General features: G+C 44.7%; 1 protein-coding gene across 1 annotated transcript in view; it reads left to right on the forward strand.

The window, feature by feature from the left end:
* The window catches only part of rftn1b (raftlin, lipid raft linker 1b), an 82,638-nt gene that overhangs the window by 40,767 nt on the left and 23,858 nt on the right, over positions 1–18,013 (forward strand). Inside the window, exons 4-6 of the mRNA XM_078287259.1 lie at positions 2,235–2,343; positions 6,615–7,113; positions 13,855–14,058. Of these exons, the coding sequence (XP_078143385.1) occupies positions 2,235–2,343; positions 6,615–7,113; positions 13,855–14,058 (812 nt within the window). The remainder of the gene's footprint in view (positions 1–2,234; positions 2,344–6,614; positions 7,114–13,854; positions 14,059–18,013) is intronic.

The raw sequence follows: 18,013 nt of genomic DNA on the forward strand, positions 1-18,013 counted from the left end.
ATTAGTTACCGTGTGAACTTTCAACTCCGGCGGGAATAATTAGTCCAATACAAGATGTTCTACAGTGAAACACAGACAAGGAGCGTGTGACCCATCTGTGGGGTTTAGCAGGTGCGCCGGCCCAGGAGGGAGCGGCAGGTAGGCGGGCGGGCGGGCGGGCGGGCGGGCGGGCGGGCGGGCAGGCAGGCGTTTGACACTCGTCTAGCCGCACGACGCCCCGGAGCCTGACAGCCGCTGCTGCCGGCTGCATGAAAAGTCACCGCTTCACACAGAGAAGATGGACTGCAGGTGATGCGGCTGCTATTTTTAACCCAAGGCCCAGCGCCCACCAGGGCAGAACACACTGTCTGAGTTGTTGTTCTCTCACCCACCCACCCCTCCTCTCCTCTCTCTTTCTCTTTGTCTTTTTTTCTCTCTCTCTCTCTCTCTATCTATATTTCTGTCCCTCTCTGTCTTTCTGTCTCTTTCTCTGTCTTTCTGTCTCTCTCTGTCTCTCTCTCTCTGTCTTTCTCTGTCTCTCTCTGTCTCTCTCTCTCTCTCTCTCTCTCTCTCTCTCTCTCTCTCTGCCTTTTGTCTCACTCTTTTGTATTTGAAGAGTTTCATTCCAAAATGAGATATTCACCATTTGAAAAGAAGTGACACCTACTCTTACAAAATGATTGATCACACAAACGAAGTAGCAAGCTTTAGTCCTTGACTGAAAAAAAAAAAAAAACTCTTTCACAGACTGAAATCCTTTTCATTTTATTGATAGATATTGAATGATGAACTGGAGTTATAATAAAAATTAATTTGTAGCATTATGGGAAAGAAAAAAAGCTATTCATTTGGGCCCTTTGAAGCTGCATCTCACCCTGCAGGCAAGAAAAGCAAGTGCGGGCACCTGTGGACCTCTCTCTATCTCTCTCTCTATCTCTCTCTCTCTCTCTCCCTCCCTCCCTCCGTCTCTGTCTCTCTCTCTGCTTCGTCCCCTGAAGATGTGCCTGCAGCATAACCGAGCTGGTTGGTTGTGATTTGTGTCGCAACCAATGGGGGAAACACGCGTTCTTTTGACAGCGCCACTAGGCTTCCGCTGTTGTGCCTTTTGAATGTTATGACGCTGCGAAAAAAACCCAGAGCAGCTTCTCAGCTTGCTGTAATGAATGTTTCACAGAGCGTCTGAGCTTCGTGTTTAACGACTCGGCCCTCGTTTTGTGCGCTGTCTGCCGCCACAGCGATACTGCGCAGGGCGATGGGTGTCGGTGACAGTGGCACAGGAGCGTTGATAGGTGTTTTCTTTTGACGGAGGGAGATGAGACAGGACTCCACTGTGCTGTGAAGTCCCACAGAGAGAGCCAGGCCTGGGTTTAATGCGATAATGCATCAGGAGCACACACACACACACACACACACACACACACACACACACACACACACACACACACACAGCCAGACGTCGGCCACGCAGAGTGACATGTATCTGCACTCAGAGGGTGTCTTTGCATGAACTGCAAAGAGCATGCATAGCCTTTACACACAGTCCGACACACCAGCATGCACGCATACATCCTTCACCCACCCACACATCAGGTGTCCATGTAACCCAGAGCTCATGCAGCGCACACTCGCAACACTCGCACACACACACACACATACACACACACACTGTTACACACTGTTACACACTGAGGAAAGGGTGTGTGGGGCTTCTTCGCCTTGTCAACAGGATGAGAAGCAGGGAGATGGAAGCTGGGGCATTAGTCTCCTCGGGGCCGACTCTGGGATTTCCTCCAGAGGATAGAATAGAAAAATACAACACCATAAAAATAGATTCTCCCCGCTCAAAATACTGTTATGGCCTCAGCAGGGAGGGGAGGGGGGGCGGGAGACGAGATTTGCATTGAATTTCCTGCATTCTCTGTTCTCCCATGTGTCTTCCTCCATGTGGATCTTTGTCTCACTTAAGTGTTTTATTGTATTTTTCTCTTGCCTCCCGCCGGCCAACAGTAACATTAACAAAGCTACTTGATGCAATGTGATTTGTTGATGGGGGTTTATTTTTGTAAGATAAATTCGGTGATCAGGTCTGTGAATAGTCCCTGTTTGTGGATGTTTTACGGTCTTAATTTTAGACGGTTAACAGGCTGTGTGTGTGTGTGTGTGTGTGTGCAGTTTTGTGCATGAGGGTACAGCATGGGCGGCCGGCTGAGAGGCTGAAACTCATTGTCCTCTCTCCCCCACTGTGGTGCCTGCAGGGCGGAGCGGAGCCAGCCTGTCTGCCCTCCCTGCCGTCTGCAGCTGGAAGACTGTCTGTCCGCCGAGCAGGTGCCCACCCCAGAGCTCATCCAGGGCTACGTCAAGAAGGTGAGACGAGCCGAATGTTTCGTCAGTTTGCACCCTGCTGGGGGGAGGGAGGGAGGGAGGGAGGGAGATAGGGGGATGATGCATGAATGGGTATAGGGAAGGGGAGAATGAGGGAGGGATGGATTAGATGGCTGGGGAAATGGTTGCATGAATGGGTAGATAGAGGGGAAGGGAGGATTCAGATGCAGCTATTTTCAGTGTGTAAAAATGTGAAGTGTGAAGACACTCTTTGGGCGCATTTCTATCAAACTGGACTGTAAACTCAGACTCGAAAATACTTGTTAGTTTGTTTTCCCCCTAATCTGAGGTTTCAGAGCGCTCTGGCCAATCAGAGCCGCAGCAGAGCATTCACAACAGAACAGTAGTGAATCAAGGCAATTGGCTAAGGCTGCTAGCAAGCAAGCAGAGCTGAACAATTAATCGAAAAACAAAAACAAAATCGTAATATGAACCTCTGCTATTTCCAAATTGCACAGGCTGGAATTAATTGCTTAAGAAGGAGGGGAGTCCAAAGTGGATTTCTAAACAAGGTGTTTTAGAGCTGCAGGTAATCTTTGGTCCATGAATCAAGTATCCTACAATATTGGTGAAAACTTTCTTTTCGTCATACTTAAACTCAGTAAATCCTGCACACTGACATCTATGTTTTCTGTAAAAAATGTATGACAAGAAAAACTAGATTTTTGTTGTCATTATCTTTCCGCTCTATACAAGCAAGCCGCTGCTAAGGGTTTGTCAGACCACAACTTTTAATAGCGGCCTGTCACAGAAAGCCTGGAGTGCAGTTACCAATGAGAGACACGCCACCATGTTGGAGGAGTGACAACAAAAGGAAAACTTGTAACGCTATTGGCACTTCCTCCCTGACAAAACAAAGACAAGGTGGGAGTGAACAGGGAGGAAGAAGTGATAACTTTACAACTTTCCTTTTGTTGTCACTCTTCCCCCATAACCGTTCGGAAAACCATGACAGGCCTGTATTTGCATGCTCATAGGAGATTATTATTAACTTCAACGTGTGTTATCTGAACACTTCTTATCGTATCCCTCTGATATTTCACACTCCGGTCCGCTGGAGCCAGAGTGTGCTCTTTTTTTTTACACTGTGCCGCGGTCTGCAAGAGTCAAATTCAGCCAGAGCACCTGGAAGAGAGACACTTTACCTCTGTGCTATAATATAAATATGTAAATCTGTAAAACTCATTTCGTACAGGTCAACTTTATTGAGCAGGAGGCTATAGAATTCATAAAACAAGTTGTATTATTGTGAAAACGTGACTTTAACTATAAATCTTCGCACCTTCGCTGCAACTTTAATCTCCCGTAATCCTCTTTGTATCCAAATGAGTTTCAAAGATATCACATGGCAGGAGGATTTACTTCTGGGTTCATAGCTTATTTGTTTATAATCATAAGACAACATATACTTTTTATAATAAAGCACACTGTTGTATTGCAGCGCTTCTATGCGTGTATGTATTATGCTATAAGCTATGTTTGCGGGTGACGGTTCAGTCACTAACGCTAACTAGCAAGCCAAGCAGCCTAACGTTAATGTATTCTCCATACAAGAGATGAAGGCAGCTGATCAAAACGGGAGCCAGGGAGCTGAGATCACATTCAAATAAACTGAGAATTAATTGGGTCTATACTGTATGTCATTGTCACTAATGCACCATGGGACTGTGCAAAGTGTTTTAAATGGCACTTCAGGTGACATTTATGAACACGCCTACCTTTCCAGTGGGGCGATTACAGGATTCTTAATCTATACGTTACCGAGCCTTACGTCGGCCTTTGAAGGCTCGCTCCCGAACCTTTCTGTACGTTTTGCCCCTCTATTAGTCATGCAACCGCGGTCCTGTAGGACCTCATTACTGTTGGTTATCATTTTAATCTACTGAGCTGTTACAGGCCTGGTGGAGGAGGAGGCCAAGCTAGAAATCTATTAAAAGGGAAGTGGACATGGATGAGCAGTGGAGGAGCGAGAGGAGAAGTCCGTTCGCTTCAGGCTCGCTCTCTCTCTCTCTTTCTCTCTCTCTCTCTCTCTCTGTACTGCTCTCTGTCTTTCAATCTTTTTTCTCTCTACCTTTTTCTGTCTTTTCTCTGACTCAGTGTCTCAGTCTCTGTCTCTCTCTCTTTCTGTATTTCCCTCTCTCTCTCTCTCTCTCTCTCTCTCTCTCTCTCTCTGTCTTGCTCTATCTCTCTCTCCGGGGTTTTCATCTTGACCTTCAGACACTCTCCTCCTCCTGTTGCCACTTTAATAACTTACGGGGAAATAGAAAATGTGCTCTCAAGTCAAAATTGAAATGGGTTTTCACTGCAGGCTGTTGATATTCTGGTGGTGGGGAAGGGGCGCCGGTTCCTGAATATTTTTCATCAAGTTTGCGCTCGCCATCGTTTTTTTTTAATAAATAGAAATGATGTGATGATGATGTTTTTTGACCCGAAAACCTTATTTCCTTGACCTGAGATGGTTTCTTTAGAGACAGTGTGACATGACGGTTCATTTAGATTCAATCATTTAGAAGGCTGCTGCTTTCTGAGTATGCATGTTTTTATCCTGCATCTATCCTGCATTAATACTGCAGACAATGGTGTACAGTAGATCCAAATGAGTATATTGAACACACAACTCCGTGTCTCTCAACCAGCTAATTATTAAACCATTTCTTGTAACTTCAGCTGAAAAGAGAACAGTCCAATGAATTCCTACCAATTCCTTTTGGGGATAGAGCCAAATGTGGCAGTAGCTTTGCCTTTGCACTTGCCTATTTCAGGATTTTATCTAGTTTTATAAGTACTCATGTACTTTGTTATTTGTGGCTTGCAACATTTATGTTTGTATATGTTGATGCTAGATCTCTCTCGAAAAAGGAATTCAATCTCAATGGGACTTGGTCAAATAAGGGTTAAATAAAATGGTAATAATAATAACAATAAAAACGAATTCAACCATTATAGCCCACTATCAGAATCCACCCACACTATCATCTGCACCAACATTAGACAGTCAAAATTCATCCATCTCTCTCACTGACTGCCAGCATTACCATTAAATGAGATACAACAGTTGCTCCCTTTTATCTCAGCAATTCCATTTCAACATATTGGTAGGGGGAATATGATGTGGAAGCACCCAGAAAGCGTTCATGGATATTAAACAATACGGCTGGAAACAATGTGACTGTTTTCCAATTTAATTTCATACTGAATAACCTGCGATTTGATTTGATTTTTATTCTCTTCCCTCTCCGTGGCTGGAGATAGTGACGGGCGCTGCCTCCGGCTTGGCTCTTGTGAGGGGGGACGGCGTAATGGAGAATGGCATCATTAACATTCTCTGACAGTTAACGTTTCAATCTCGCTCCGTGGCAAAATCCCAATATTGACATGAAATGCCAGATGACAATAAAACAGAGAAAAAAGGGAGCGCTTGATTTGGGATGCGGCCCGGGCCTGACTAGGGCTGTGGCCGCTCCAATCTAATCAACTGCTGTGTGATTGGAGAGGCTGCCGGGAAGGAACGGGGAGAAATGGGAGGAGAAGAAAAAAAGAAACTATCCAACAGATGCACTGGACTCCATGAAAAGTGTTGTGGGAAAAACAATTCCATATCAAGATAATTGGTCTCCAGCTAACTCCAAAAGTTCGGTTTGAGCTTGAGTTCTAACTTTCTCTTGGGCAATAACTTGTCTTATAAGTTCTACCTCATAGGCTCCTCATATTTAGCATTTTACATTTATATTTTAGATATTTTGCTGATGCTCTTAGCCAGGGTTCAACTGACAATGAGTGCAACAGTAGCTTCGCTTCCAAGATCACCAACATTACAAGTAGGGATGGGACGATATGCTTATCTCACGATACGATACGATTCAGTAAATAAAAGTTAAATGACAACAAAGTCTGACCACAAAGCCACAAATCTTTCTAGCAATGGCATTGGCTTGCTAGAATGTAAACATTTGAAAAATGTCATTGCAAAATGCAAATAATGTAATTTCAATGGAGAGCTTGTGAAATTGTGATGGGTAAGCTGTCTCATTTGTGATTACTACAGCAGAGTAAAATGTAGCTAACATTGCGATTCATTTTTCTGCCCCACGATACGTATTGTCACATTTTTGTATTGCGATATATTGAATTTCGATATATATCGTCCCATCCCTAATTACCAGCAAAATCAAGGGATACACGCTTCAAAGCAGTTTTTTATCACTATCAATATTCTAGCCTGAAATCTCGCTGCTTGTCCCTGCTCCCAACAGCAGATCCAGGACGCTGCCGACCAGGGGGTGATGTTCGTGGGTTTTGTTCAGGAACCCTACGGGGCGCCATGCACCAGGATCAGAGAACCAGAGACGCCCTCCCTCTCCCTCCACTCCAGCCCCAGCTCCGTGCTCGGCTCCCTGGGCAGCTGCAGCCCCTCGAACCCCTCGAGCCCCAGGAACCACGGAGAACCGGGGGCTCGGGACGACGCGGCGGACACGGAGGGGACCGAGGGCCTAGAAACCCCACGGGAAGCCGGGGAAGGAGCGCCGGCCGAGGAGGAGAAGCCAAGGGAGAACATTGGGAACCACGCAGGGAGCGGGGTGGAGGGCGGCCAGGACGGGCCTTCGCCTTCGCCGGCTGCGTCGCCAATTTCAGAAGGAGATCTGGAGCGCAGCGAGGAGCTGACGGAGGAGGACTCGCTGACTCACAATAACAACAAAGCCAACGGCACGGAGGCGAAGGAGAGGCAGAGATACCGCCCCCGGAGAGGCAACGGTGAGTGGTTTCCAAGGTTATCATCATAAACCAAAATTGAGACCAAAAATGAAAACTGAATTAGAAATTAAAATGAGACTAAAAAAAGAGAATGAATTTTGAAGAACTGTGAAGAATTTTGAACTGGTCCCAACTTTAAATTAGTCAAGGACACCACTGGATATATTGTCTGATTTTGATGAAACTTGGAGGAATGATGCATCTTCGCACTGTTTCAGCGTTTATAAAATTACACTGATTGGCTTAATGGGGGCGCTGTAATCGAAATTTAAAATTTTTAACTCAAATGTGATCTGGTCCGATTTTGACAAAACTTGGAGGGATGACGCATTTTAGCACCGTGTTCTGGTGTTAATAATAATTACACTGATATCCAGCTGGCCGTACAAATTACACAGATTGGCCTAATTAGGGCTTTATAATTAAAGGTTAAACTTTGTAGCATAACTGCTACAGACCAAAACTGAAAGTTTCAATTTTGATGAAACTTGGAGAGATGATGCATCTTGTCACTGGTTGGTTGCATCATTTGTGGGGTCAAATGTTCTTGTTTTAACCTTTATCAGACCTTTATTCTCTTTGTCAGTAACGCCCTGCTTCATCATCATATACATTCACATCTTACATCTTAGAGCTGCAACTACAGTCTACTGTTGCCAGCTCCACTGGAGCAGTTACTGAGGTAGAGGACAGCATTTACCTTCTTGAGACGGATTGGTACAGAGATTCAACCTATCAACTTCTAATCTTTAGGCTACTTCGCTGTCTAACTTCGTGCTTTGATTTTATTTAAAGCCGTACCTTTCAGCTATTTAACTAAAGAATGGCGTGACACCGTAGATTCCTCTTGAAACACTTGGCAACTGCGGAGGTGTCATTTTACAACCACTGCCTCAATGTTACACAACAATATGCTGCCTTGGGATATAATCCTCTCTATCCCGTACACAAAGGGAATCTTCTTATAGCCGTGGTGCATACGAATTCACACTCGTGCTTAGTCGGTGAAGCAGCGAGTCTGTGAAATTCACCACAACAGTTTTGTCGGGTTTTTCGGAAGCCGCACATTTCACGGCTCATTTTCTGTCTACCCAGAAGTACAGCGCTAGTGGCTACACCTCTATCAGTTATTCATGATAGTCCCATTTTCTGTTTGAATGTAGTTGAAATTAGCATGGGCATTTATAGTTTCGGCTTTATATGAGCATTTCAGATTAACAGATGGAGACACGCCGCCCCCCCCAACCTCCCCCACGCCCCCCTCCCCCCCCTCCCCTTGCACATGCTGTCCTCCACATTTGGAAAAAAACCTATTTGTGATATGTGTTGGTAGAATGTGTGAACTGTGCATTGGACATACCTCCCAGTGTGGGTGTTAATGTGTGTGTGTGTGCGTGTGTGTGTGTCAGTGTGTATGTCAGTGTGTACAGTATGCCATGCAATGCGATTAGGTTCAAATCTCTTGATATTAGGCGATGCATAATGAATGTACCCTTTGGTGTGCGTGTACCTCTGTGTTTGTGTTAGTGTGCGTGTGTGTGTGATATGTGTGTGGGTGTATTTATATATATATGTGTCTGTGTGGTATGCGTGTGTATGTGCTTATATATGTGCATGTGTGTGTGCGGTAACACACACTTGGCATCACAACAGACCACAGCCCACTGGTCCATCTGGGCCTCCCTACAGTGCGTTTTGCAGTGAGATAATCCCCCCGCTGCCTCATCCTCTACCTCCCTCAGCTTCACATACCACCCCACCCCCCAACCTTCATCCCCCCCCTGAATCTCCGCACCAACACCAGCACCGCCGGTGTAGCAGCCAACCGTTCTGCAGGCGAGTGTGCCAAGCTCCCATGTCCCTCTCTGCTAATGCCCCGTCTGCTGAGGAGGCCCGGGAGTCTCAGCCACTGCTGGCTTGTCCGCCGTAATCCTCCCGAGCTCGAGGTGAACGCCGCGCGAGTGTCGGCGGAGAAGCTGGCGCAAGTCTGAGGCTTACGGGTCGAAAAAGGGAAACACCACCCGCAGATTGAAAGCTTTGGATAGAAACTGAGCCCGATAAGTGTGAAGATTCAAATGCTTGGACGGAGCAAAGAGCTGGGAAAACAAATGGGCAAAGTAACATGATAGTGATAGCTGGGGTAAGGTAGGGTAGCGGCCCCAATGCTGTGTATTATAATATGACCACATCCTCTTTTTTTCTTTCTACACATACAATTACAGCCGCAAAAGTGTGTATATATGGGAAGATGTGCAGGAGATGTCATGAAACTCTTAAAAAACACTTAAAGGTCCCATATCATGTAAAAAAGGGATTTCCCTTGCCTCTGTGATGATAAAGGAGTTGGATGGTCTATCTAAACATGGTGAAAGTATCAAAACGCACGGTCGCCAACTAAATCCACACAATCCATATTAGAAAAGCGAGCCTCTAAACGAGCCGTTTGGACTTCCGTAACTTTGTGGCGTCACAAAGGTTCGCTCATTAGCATTTTTGTAAGAAATAATAGACTAACAAAGTGTTTTTTTCAAAGCAGTTGAGCGGTCGCCATTGTTTATTTACCAGAGAGTTTTCCCTACCTGTAGCCGCCGGGCCGCGGCGTCTCACATTTCACTCTTGAAACGGTTAGCCAATCAGAACAGAGGGGTCGTTAATATTAATGAGCCTTAAAGACACAGCGACAGAAACAGCCTGTTCTTGGTAAGGCTCAGAGAGATGCTGGAAAATGAACGTGTAAAAATGGATTGAGAGTGTTTTTGGTACATGACACCACACAATTTTTTTTTTTTAAATGGACCTCAAGACATAAAATAAAACACTGGAAAGTGTAGAATATGGGACCTTTAAAAAAATAAAGATATCTGCTCATGTGATGCTAAAAACGCAGTGGGTATGAGTTTGCTGTTATGATCGAATGACCAAAACCACCAACACACGCACACACACACACACACTGAGGTAAAGAGGAAAAAAATGAGAGAATCATAGCCTTATCAAAGGTGTACTCTTGACGCATATGAGTCTGAAATCTTCAGCATCTTAATCAGGCTGCACAGGGAGACAGTTCAGCCGCTCAGATGTATCCTGAGATCAGTGTTATCTTACCGCTGACCGGATCAGTGTCCGGCGGCTCGGATTATGGGAGCGGACGATGAAATGATGACATGTCACGTTGGAAAGCCGCGCTGTTAAGATTGCGGCGGGGTTATTGCTGCCGACCTCGTCACTTGGACAGGCTTTGAGGCAACGTGCTTTCAACATCCTAACGACACTCATGCGCTCATTTGCTTGTTAGCCGCCTCCGCCGGCGACAACAAGATGCTGCTTAGCTGCACAGAGTGTATTCTGAAAGGCTTATCTGTCGTCTGATGGTCCAGTGAATTCATGCGATTAGGTTCAAAGGACTTAATATTGGGTGATGAATACTCTTTGGTATGTGCATTTCTGTGTGTGTGTGTGTGTGTGTGTGTGTGCACATGCATGTGTTAGACACGAGGCTACTGAAGTTAAAGCTATAAATATTTGTTTAATGGGGCACTAAGTAAGTAAGGTTTTTACGACCCCATAGCAAAAAATTACCATAATTTATCTGCGGGGGGTTGATAAGGTTGTTGATCAATACCAATGACTCAACGATTTCTTCGCCAGGTGCTGAGATTTCTTGCTTTCAAAACTTACTTTCCGATCTGTACTACTACAGAAACTCCCCATCCAAGACATTATTATCTCTTCACTAGACGTTTCTGTTGAATCTCTGCTCTAATTCGCTAGCCTACTTGTTTCTGTTGTGAAAATGTGATTTTATTGTTTGCGTCAATTACAGGCCACCGTAGCACAAGGGGACAGGAGCTGGGGCTAGGCAAGAGACTTAGGAGGGGTTAAGTTTTATCAGTGTCGCTGCAATTCCTACTGGTAGCCAATAGAGGCCAATAAAGGTCATAGGTTACTTAATGCCCCTTTAACCTTGTGGCCCTGACAATAAAAAGTCAATCAACTCTGCTGCAGTTGTCACCGGTCTTCACACTGAAATTGTAATATATTCATAGCTCATGCTTAATATCTAGTTTGAGCATGTGACTGGCGAGTCCGTGGTTTGAATCCAGGCTGGGAAACTCTGGGTGGGGGAAGTGACGAGACACTCTCCCTTCCTCGACAAGTATCCTCAAGGTGCCCTCAGGCAAGACACTTGGTCCCCAACCGCTCAGCGGCCAGCAGAAAACAGTAGAAGGCTGAGGCTATATCTCCTGAATGAATGTGAAGTGAGTCACATTCAGTGTGTTGCTGAAAACGGGTATAGATGCTAAAATCTCTCTGGCTAAAAAAGGGTTAAAGAACTAGCTCCCCTCCCCTAAATTACAGCTGCCTCGCTCCTATAATCATGGTGCAATTAGACCATAATGAAATACAATGTATGGAAAATTGAGAGCTGTTATTCAGAAACGACTAATATTGTGAGAAAGACGGGGAGCAGACACCGTTTTTCTTCCTGTCGGCTGTTGTTTATCTGAAGCTGTCACAAATGGCAACAATCTGACCAGTGTGTGTAATCGTTCTATCAGAATCAACTGTGTCGAATTTGGCAGAATTTTGTTACTCATCTAATTACGGCGTGATTGCGGAGAATGGGAGCTGTAACCCAAAGCATTCCCACATTTATGATTCGGTTAGTGGAGATGATGTTATTTTTCAAATGCAATCCCCATGACCTGCCTTAAGCTCACAGAGGTACAGAGAGGATTCATGGGACAGAGCGCTGAGGTACGGAGCCTGAAGTCCTGCATCATCTTATCCGGCTCCTGCACACCAACTTTAACCCAATTTAATCTAATCTGAATCGCTGAAATGTCTAAATGATTCACAGTGAGGAAATATGTTGCTTTGGCAGCCGGTGACATGTTGAATGGAAAGTTATTTCTGCGTTGTCTTGTCAAGGATTTGTTTGCCATATTGTCCTCTTTGTAACGTGGGTAACATAGAGGGGAAGGGAGGCGGGGGCGGGGGGGGGGGAGTGAATATTCTACTGTGATTCTACTTTCCTCAAGAGTGACAAATGACAAGATTTAGGGAATTTGGTGGCCAGCTGTCACATCAGGCAGACATGCCAGAAAAGAAATGGTTATAAATGATTCATTCTTCCTGGGTGTCTGCCGGACGGACGGACTAACGGAGAAACTAAAGCGACTGAGCCGTGACCCCCCCCGCCTCAACTACCCCCCTCCCACCCCCAACCCCCCCCTCCGACTCCCCCCCACCTCAAACTGTCTGTTGTCTGCTGTCTGCACGTGTGTGTGTGTGTGTGTGTGTGTGTGTGTGTGTGTGTGTGTGTGGGTGGACGGGTGGGTGGCAGCGCGGCACATTCTGCCCATCCATCTGGTTCACTTGGGAATGACAGTCCGACATTTGCATTCTAAAGACGGAGGAAAATGTTACCAGGCTTGATTTGAATTGCTGCCGCCGCTGTTGCTGCTGCCCAAATCGAACTCCATTCACATTTCACATTTCACATTTCACATTTCACATTTCGTGTTTTTTTTCCACGCCAAGGAAGGCAAATCTTTCACTCACATCACATCACAATAAATAAAGTTCTTTCCGCAGTGATTTAGTATGATATGAGTAAGTGCCAGTGACATACTGCGGGCATATTTCCAAGCTTGTTTCTCCCCCTGAGGCCCACTGCATTATGTATATTTCTGCTTGATGTAAACAAGAGCTAGCTGGAGAGCTTTTAATGCATTATTCAAGGTTACAGTATGAATCAACTCGGTTACAATAAAATGGTTCCTTTTATGTTTGGCATCAACAGTGTTACATCACTTCTGGAGCACATTACAGTAAAAGGAATATGAGGATAACATCTCGCATGAATATGGTCAAATGGCTTCTGATTCACTGAAAGAGCAAACTTCCTCGAAAAGGCTTTTCAGCGTATCTGTGCGTCTAGTTTGAGACAACACACATCTTGTGTTGTCTTTTTCATACAGCAATTCATTCAAACAATAATCAATTTCTCCTCCATTTTGCACTTGCCAGGCTATTGTTCATGATATGATATCACAGCTGTGAGGAAACAAGGAAGCGCACAAATCTGAATAGATGTTGACGGCTGATGAACGCAAAATGTTCAGCAATGGCCAACTTTTCTTGGCAAAGAACCTTGTTGAGCGTCTACACATCGGCCGAGTTTCCCTGGTCGCTCAGCTCTATAGGAAATGAATGGACTTATGGTGAATTATTGATCATGTTGCTTGCAGTGTGAATGTATAGTTAGTGTTGAAAAGTAACACAAATGTGTTTTGCCCCCAAACCTTGTAAATAGTGTTTTGCATTGGTAACCATTGAAATAAATTGTAATTCGTACATTTATCCTGCATCTATCCTACCTTAATACTGCAGTTAGTTCTGTTATACAATGGAACCAAAATAGTATAAACCCAAACCTCCAGTGTCTCTCAACCAACTGACTACCAGGCCATTCCCTGTAACTTCTGGCAGCTGAAAAGAGAGAAAGCCCTCTCACGGATGGAGCCAAATGACTCTGGAATGTGGCCAAAGTACAGCAGTAGTTCAACAAGCATGCAGTAAAACGAGGGACTTCTACAGAGGCTACATCTGTATTGCCACAACCCCTACGGTGTTAAATCAATGGCGAGGTATTGTTTTCTGTCGTGTCTCCACAGCCACAACTCTTATGTTGTTAAATCAATGGCGGGGCATCGTTTTCTGTTTGTGTCTCGACAGGAGTGGAGCTGCTCGCGTTGTTCAACCACCCGGCGGCGCGGGAGGGCCAGGTGAAGTACTACACCGTCAAGGTGCCGCTGCGCGTTCAGAACCGAGACGAGGGGGTGAAAGGGGTGGAGGCCAACTGGCTGGATCACATGACCCAGCACTTCAACAACGGAGCCTCACTGGTCGATGGATACTTCCACCTGGGCGGTGAGAACGGTAAGCCGGCATGACTAGTTGTTATTACTGAACACAGAGGTTTCCCAGAAAAAAGATACGGTGTGAAATAGTTTCCTGTGGAATGAAACTCGCTGCACTTTGATATCCAGGCTCAGTGTTTTTAGGTCACTTCGGTCTCACATGCTATCAAAACATGAGAATGAGAGGTTTCTTATGTGAGATATAAGTGCATTATATTCCTTTAAATATGACAACATTGACCTTTCTTGATTGATTGACTGATTGATTGATTGATTAACTGACTGACTGACTGACTGATTTACTGACTGACTGGTTGGTTGGTTGGTTGGTTGGTTGGTTGATTGGTTGATTGATTGATTGATTAATTAACGTACTGACTGACACATTGACTCACTGACTGACTGACTGACTGACTGATTGATTGACTGATTGATTGATTGATTGATTGATTGATTGATTGATTGATTGATTGATTGATTCTCCAGAAGTGTACCTTTGCAGTTCCAGGTACGACACTCTGATCAGGTTCAATGCTAAAAGCTCAGACTACAATAAGGCTTCTAGGTAACTTATAACTTATAACACATTCTTAACAAGAGCTTCATAACAACTAGTACATTTTGTATTCATTGATGCTGATTCAACCCTTACACCTACTTTCCTAAGGTGTCTGTTCATGTAATACTTATGTCATCAATGATATAATCAGTAATGGAAGAATGTGTTTATTTATACAATATTTGGCTCAGCTAATGAAGGGCATATTGAATGAAGCGACCTATACACCCAGCTCATGTCCAGAGAAGACCCATGGAAACGCGGCTAAAAGAAAGTGTGGTGAATTTAACAAACAATACACAACGTCTCAATTTTGCGCCGGCTGGCATCAGTTTACCACCGACACATGGTTGGACCTTTCACATTCGTATAACATTTGCATATGATTCCCTTCCCACCCTCTTCAGTCAGAAGTCTTGAGTCTTGAGTCAGAGAGCAGTGCACTCTTCCAAATTTGTTTTGTGCTGCAAACACACATAGAAATGGCTAAACTTCTGTCATGTTGAGAATCAGAATAATGAAGCTTAGAAGCTGGAGTTCATGCAGTTGTTCTATTTGGCATCCCCCCCTTTTTAAACTATTTCCTGTTTGGGTTTTCCTCCTCCATCACAACCCAGAGGCACTGTGCTTAATTCTGACAGTGGTGCAATAAGCCAGGCAGAGTAAATAAGAGTCATAATTCATTAATCTGAGAAAGTGTATGCCTCAGCAAGTCTGAAACACAGATAATTAACCTGATAACAAATTAGTGCCTCCTTGCATATTTTATGTCCCGGGAATGGAGTAATGAAGTGTATTATTATGATTCCATTTTTTCTGACTGTTAGGTTACTCTAATATATTTTGCACTGTTCATGTGCTGCTAAGATCTGCTCCTCTTGAAGACTGAAATCATTGGATAAGAAAGCAGGTGCAGACCACAGACAACAACCACAGACTGTTTTGAAAGAAGCTCTCTCTACTTTCACAGTAACTTGCAGCTCACAGGATTGAATTCAGCTCACGACTGTAGCCCAACCACTTTAAAAAACAGACAACTTTACATAGGTGAATGTTGTGCTTTGTGGAATTTGGTCCCCAGGGAGCAGCTGGCGGTGCGATATCAAAGCGGCACCCCGTTTGTTGTTAGTAGCTAATTACATCAAACAGCCATGCGGCTCCCGAGCCTTAGAATCGGTGTCCATCGCCGCTGTCTCCATATTTAGCAACCTCTTTGAGATGCGTTTCTGAATTCGTGATGAGGCGCTCTTTTCGACGCAAGAGACCATCTCAACCTCGTAAACATCAAGGACGCACTCGACAGCAAAACAGCGCACGAAAGGACGTGGAGTGACAGAGGCAGAGGCACTCAGCTGGATTGGAGATGGCAGTGACAGTTACAGCCTTGTTTTGAGTCGCGCAGCACCCAGCGCGCTTCAGTCTGTCATGTACTGACAGATACGTGTGCAGTAATGAGTGTAATTGTGCTTTATTCTGTTAAAACTGATCTGTTTGTGCCCTATTTTGTATTATTGATTTTTAATTTTTTTTCCTTTATCCAGAGAATGTTTTGCTGTGCATACATGCTCTTTTTCAGCAATTGCCTGCTCCACATTCACATATTATACCTTATACCTGGGAGTTGGCTAGTACAACTACAACCTTCTACTGTTGGCCACTGAACAACCTCCCTGCACAGATTCTCACAGCTGGTTCACTGGCTTGAACTGGCGACTCACGGCTTAAAAATGCTGCAAACCTGCCTGACTGGAAAGCTTTAAGCAGTTGAAATCCAGTTGTAATGCGTTAATTGCACGGAGCTAATCTGAAAAGGATTATACAAAGCAAGGGATCTTTGACAACAACTTTAAATGTAATCGTGCAAAAAAAATATCAAACATTGACAGACTTGTCATCAAGCGTCCAACCCAAAATTCATCCAGGAAGGCCTCTATCAGCACCTGGTGTGTTGTGCTACTCCACGAGTCTTCACTGGAGTCAACATAACAACTAAATGTAAACCAGACCTCACCAAAAAAAGACTGTGCCATTGTTATGCGAAGCCTGTGATTTGGTCATTGATTGAAATTAATTGTCCATGCAGGTGTGAGCTTGGCTGGAGTTGTTAACAATGAAACTCATTATTACAAACATTTAACACCAGATATGTGAGGACTGAGTTCGACCAACATGAGTTTTTGAAGGCCGATATGAACATTTTTGTATTTGAAATGCCAATATTTTGTGCCAATATTTAATATGTTTACATTTTTCCATTTTTATGCCAAAAAATTACAAGTATTAAGCGTTTCCCCCAGAATTGTATTCTTGTCAGAGGTAGAAAAGCCTTTGAAACAGAATTTAGGTCATCATGGGACAAACTCTCCATTGACACCCAGACTAATTAAATTCTTTTAGGGTTTGCAGCTCTTTAAGGTCGGGGCGACCCACCCCCAGCTGCAATTAAATGAAGAATCAATTTCCCAAAAAATACTGAACAACTAAATGAATAAATAACATTTGCAAAGAAAATGGAGGTTTTACAGACTTTCAGTATAACAGTCTTTATGTAGCTGTGGTCAGGGAGGAACCTCTGTCAAATTGATGGTGGACGACATAACTGGTCATTATAAGTACTATAATTAGTAATAAGCCTGACATTGATGTACAGTACACGAAAATTAGGTCTTTTCAAGAAAATATGGCAAATCAACGCTATTCTGAAAACATAATCGTTTTTGATGTTGATGGCTGGTCTGGAGTTTATAGTGTTACCACCTTTTGTGTTGTCATGACATCACTGTTCATATTCCTGCGGTCCTCCTGCTCCTCTGCCCTTTTCCTAAATACTGTGCCACCTTCCTATTGTGTCTGGTAGTCGACTGCCTGGCATGGTCCAGGGGGATGCACACACACACATACACATACACACACGCACACACACAAAAACACACGGCCTCCCCATGCTCCTTTCAAAGATGGGTTTCCATGGTGAAGCTGGACGAGAACGCATTAGGAGGCATTGTATGCATAAGCATTGTGCGTGTGTGCTCGCCTGTGTGTGTGTGTGTGTGTGTGTGGTAGACGGCTCAGACAGCATAAGTCGTATCTAATATCGTGGCGTGGCTAGGCGGGAGGCGCGGGAGGCGCGGGAGGCGCGGGAGGTGCGGCGGTGAGTTTGCGGTGAGCGGAGACCTCGGCGGAGCCACCGGGTCGGATATTATAGCGATATTGAATTTACAGATCCTAAGCTGCACGCCGGCCCCGGTGTCATAAGACAGGCATTAAAGATTCATACACAGCGTGGCACTGCCTGCAAAGACAAACACACTTATCAGTACACACACAGGCATGCACACATGTACACATACGCATAAGCACACGCACACACCTACATTAAGTGCACACAACCTCCCTGGAGGTGGAGGACAGGGTG

Source organism: Centroberyx gerrardi, chromosome 12 (genome assembly GCF_048128805.1).
Source record: "Centroberyx gerrardi isolate f3 chromosome 12, fCenGer3.hap1.cur.20231027, whole genome shotgun sequence".
In the NCBI taxonomy this organism is placed as follows: domain Eukaryota; kingdom Metazoa; phylum Chordata; class Actinopteri; order Beryciformes; family Berycidae; genus Centroberyx; species Centroberyx gerrardi.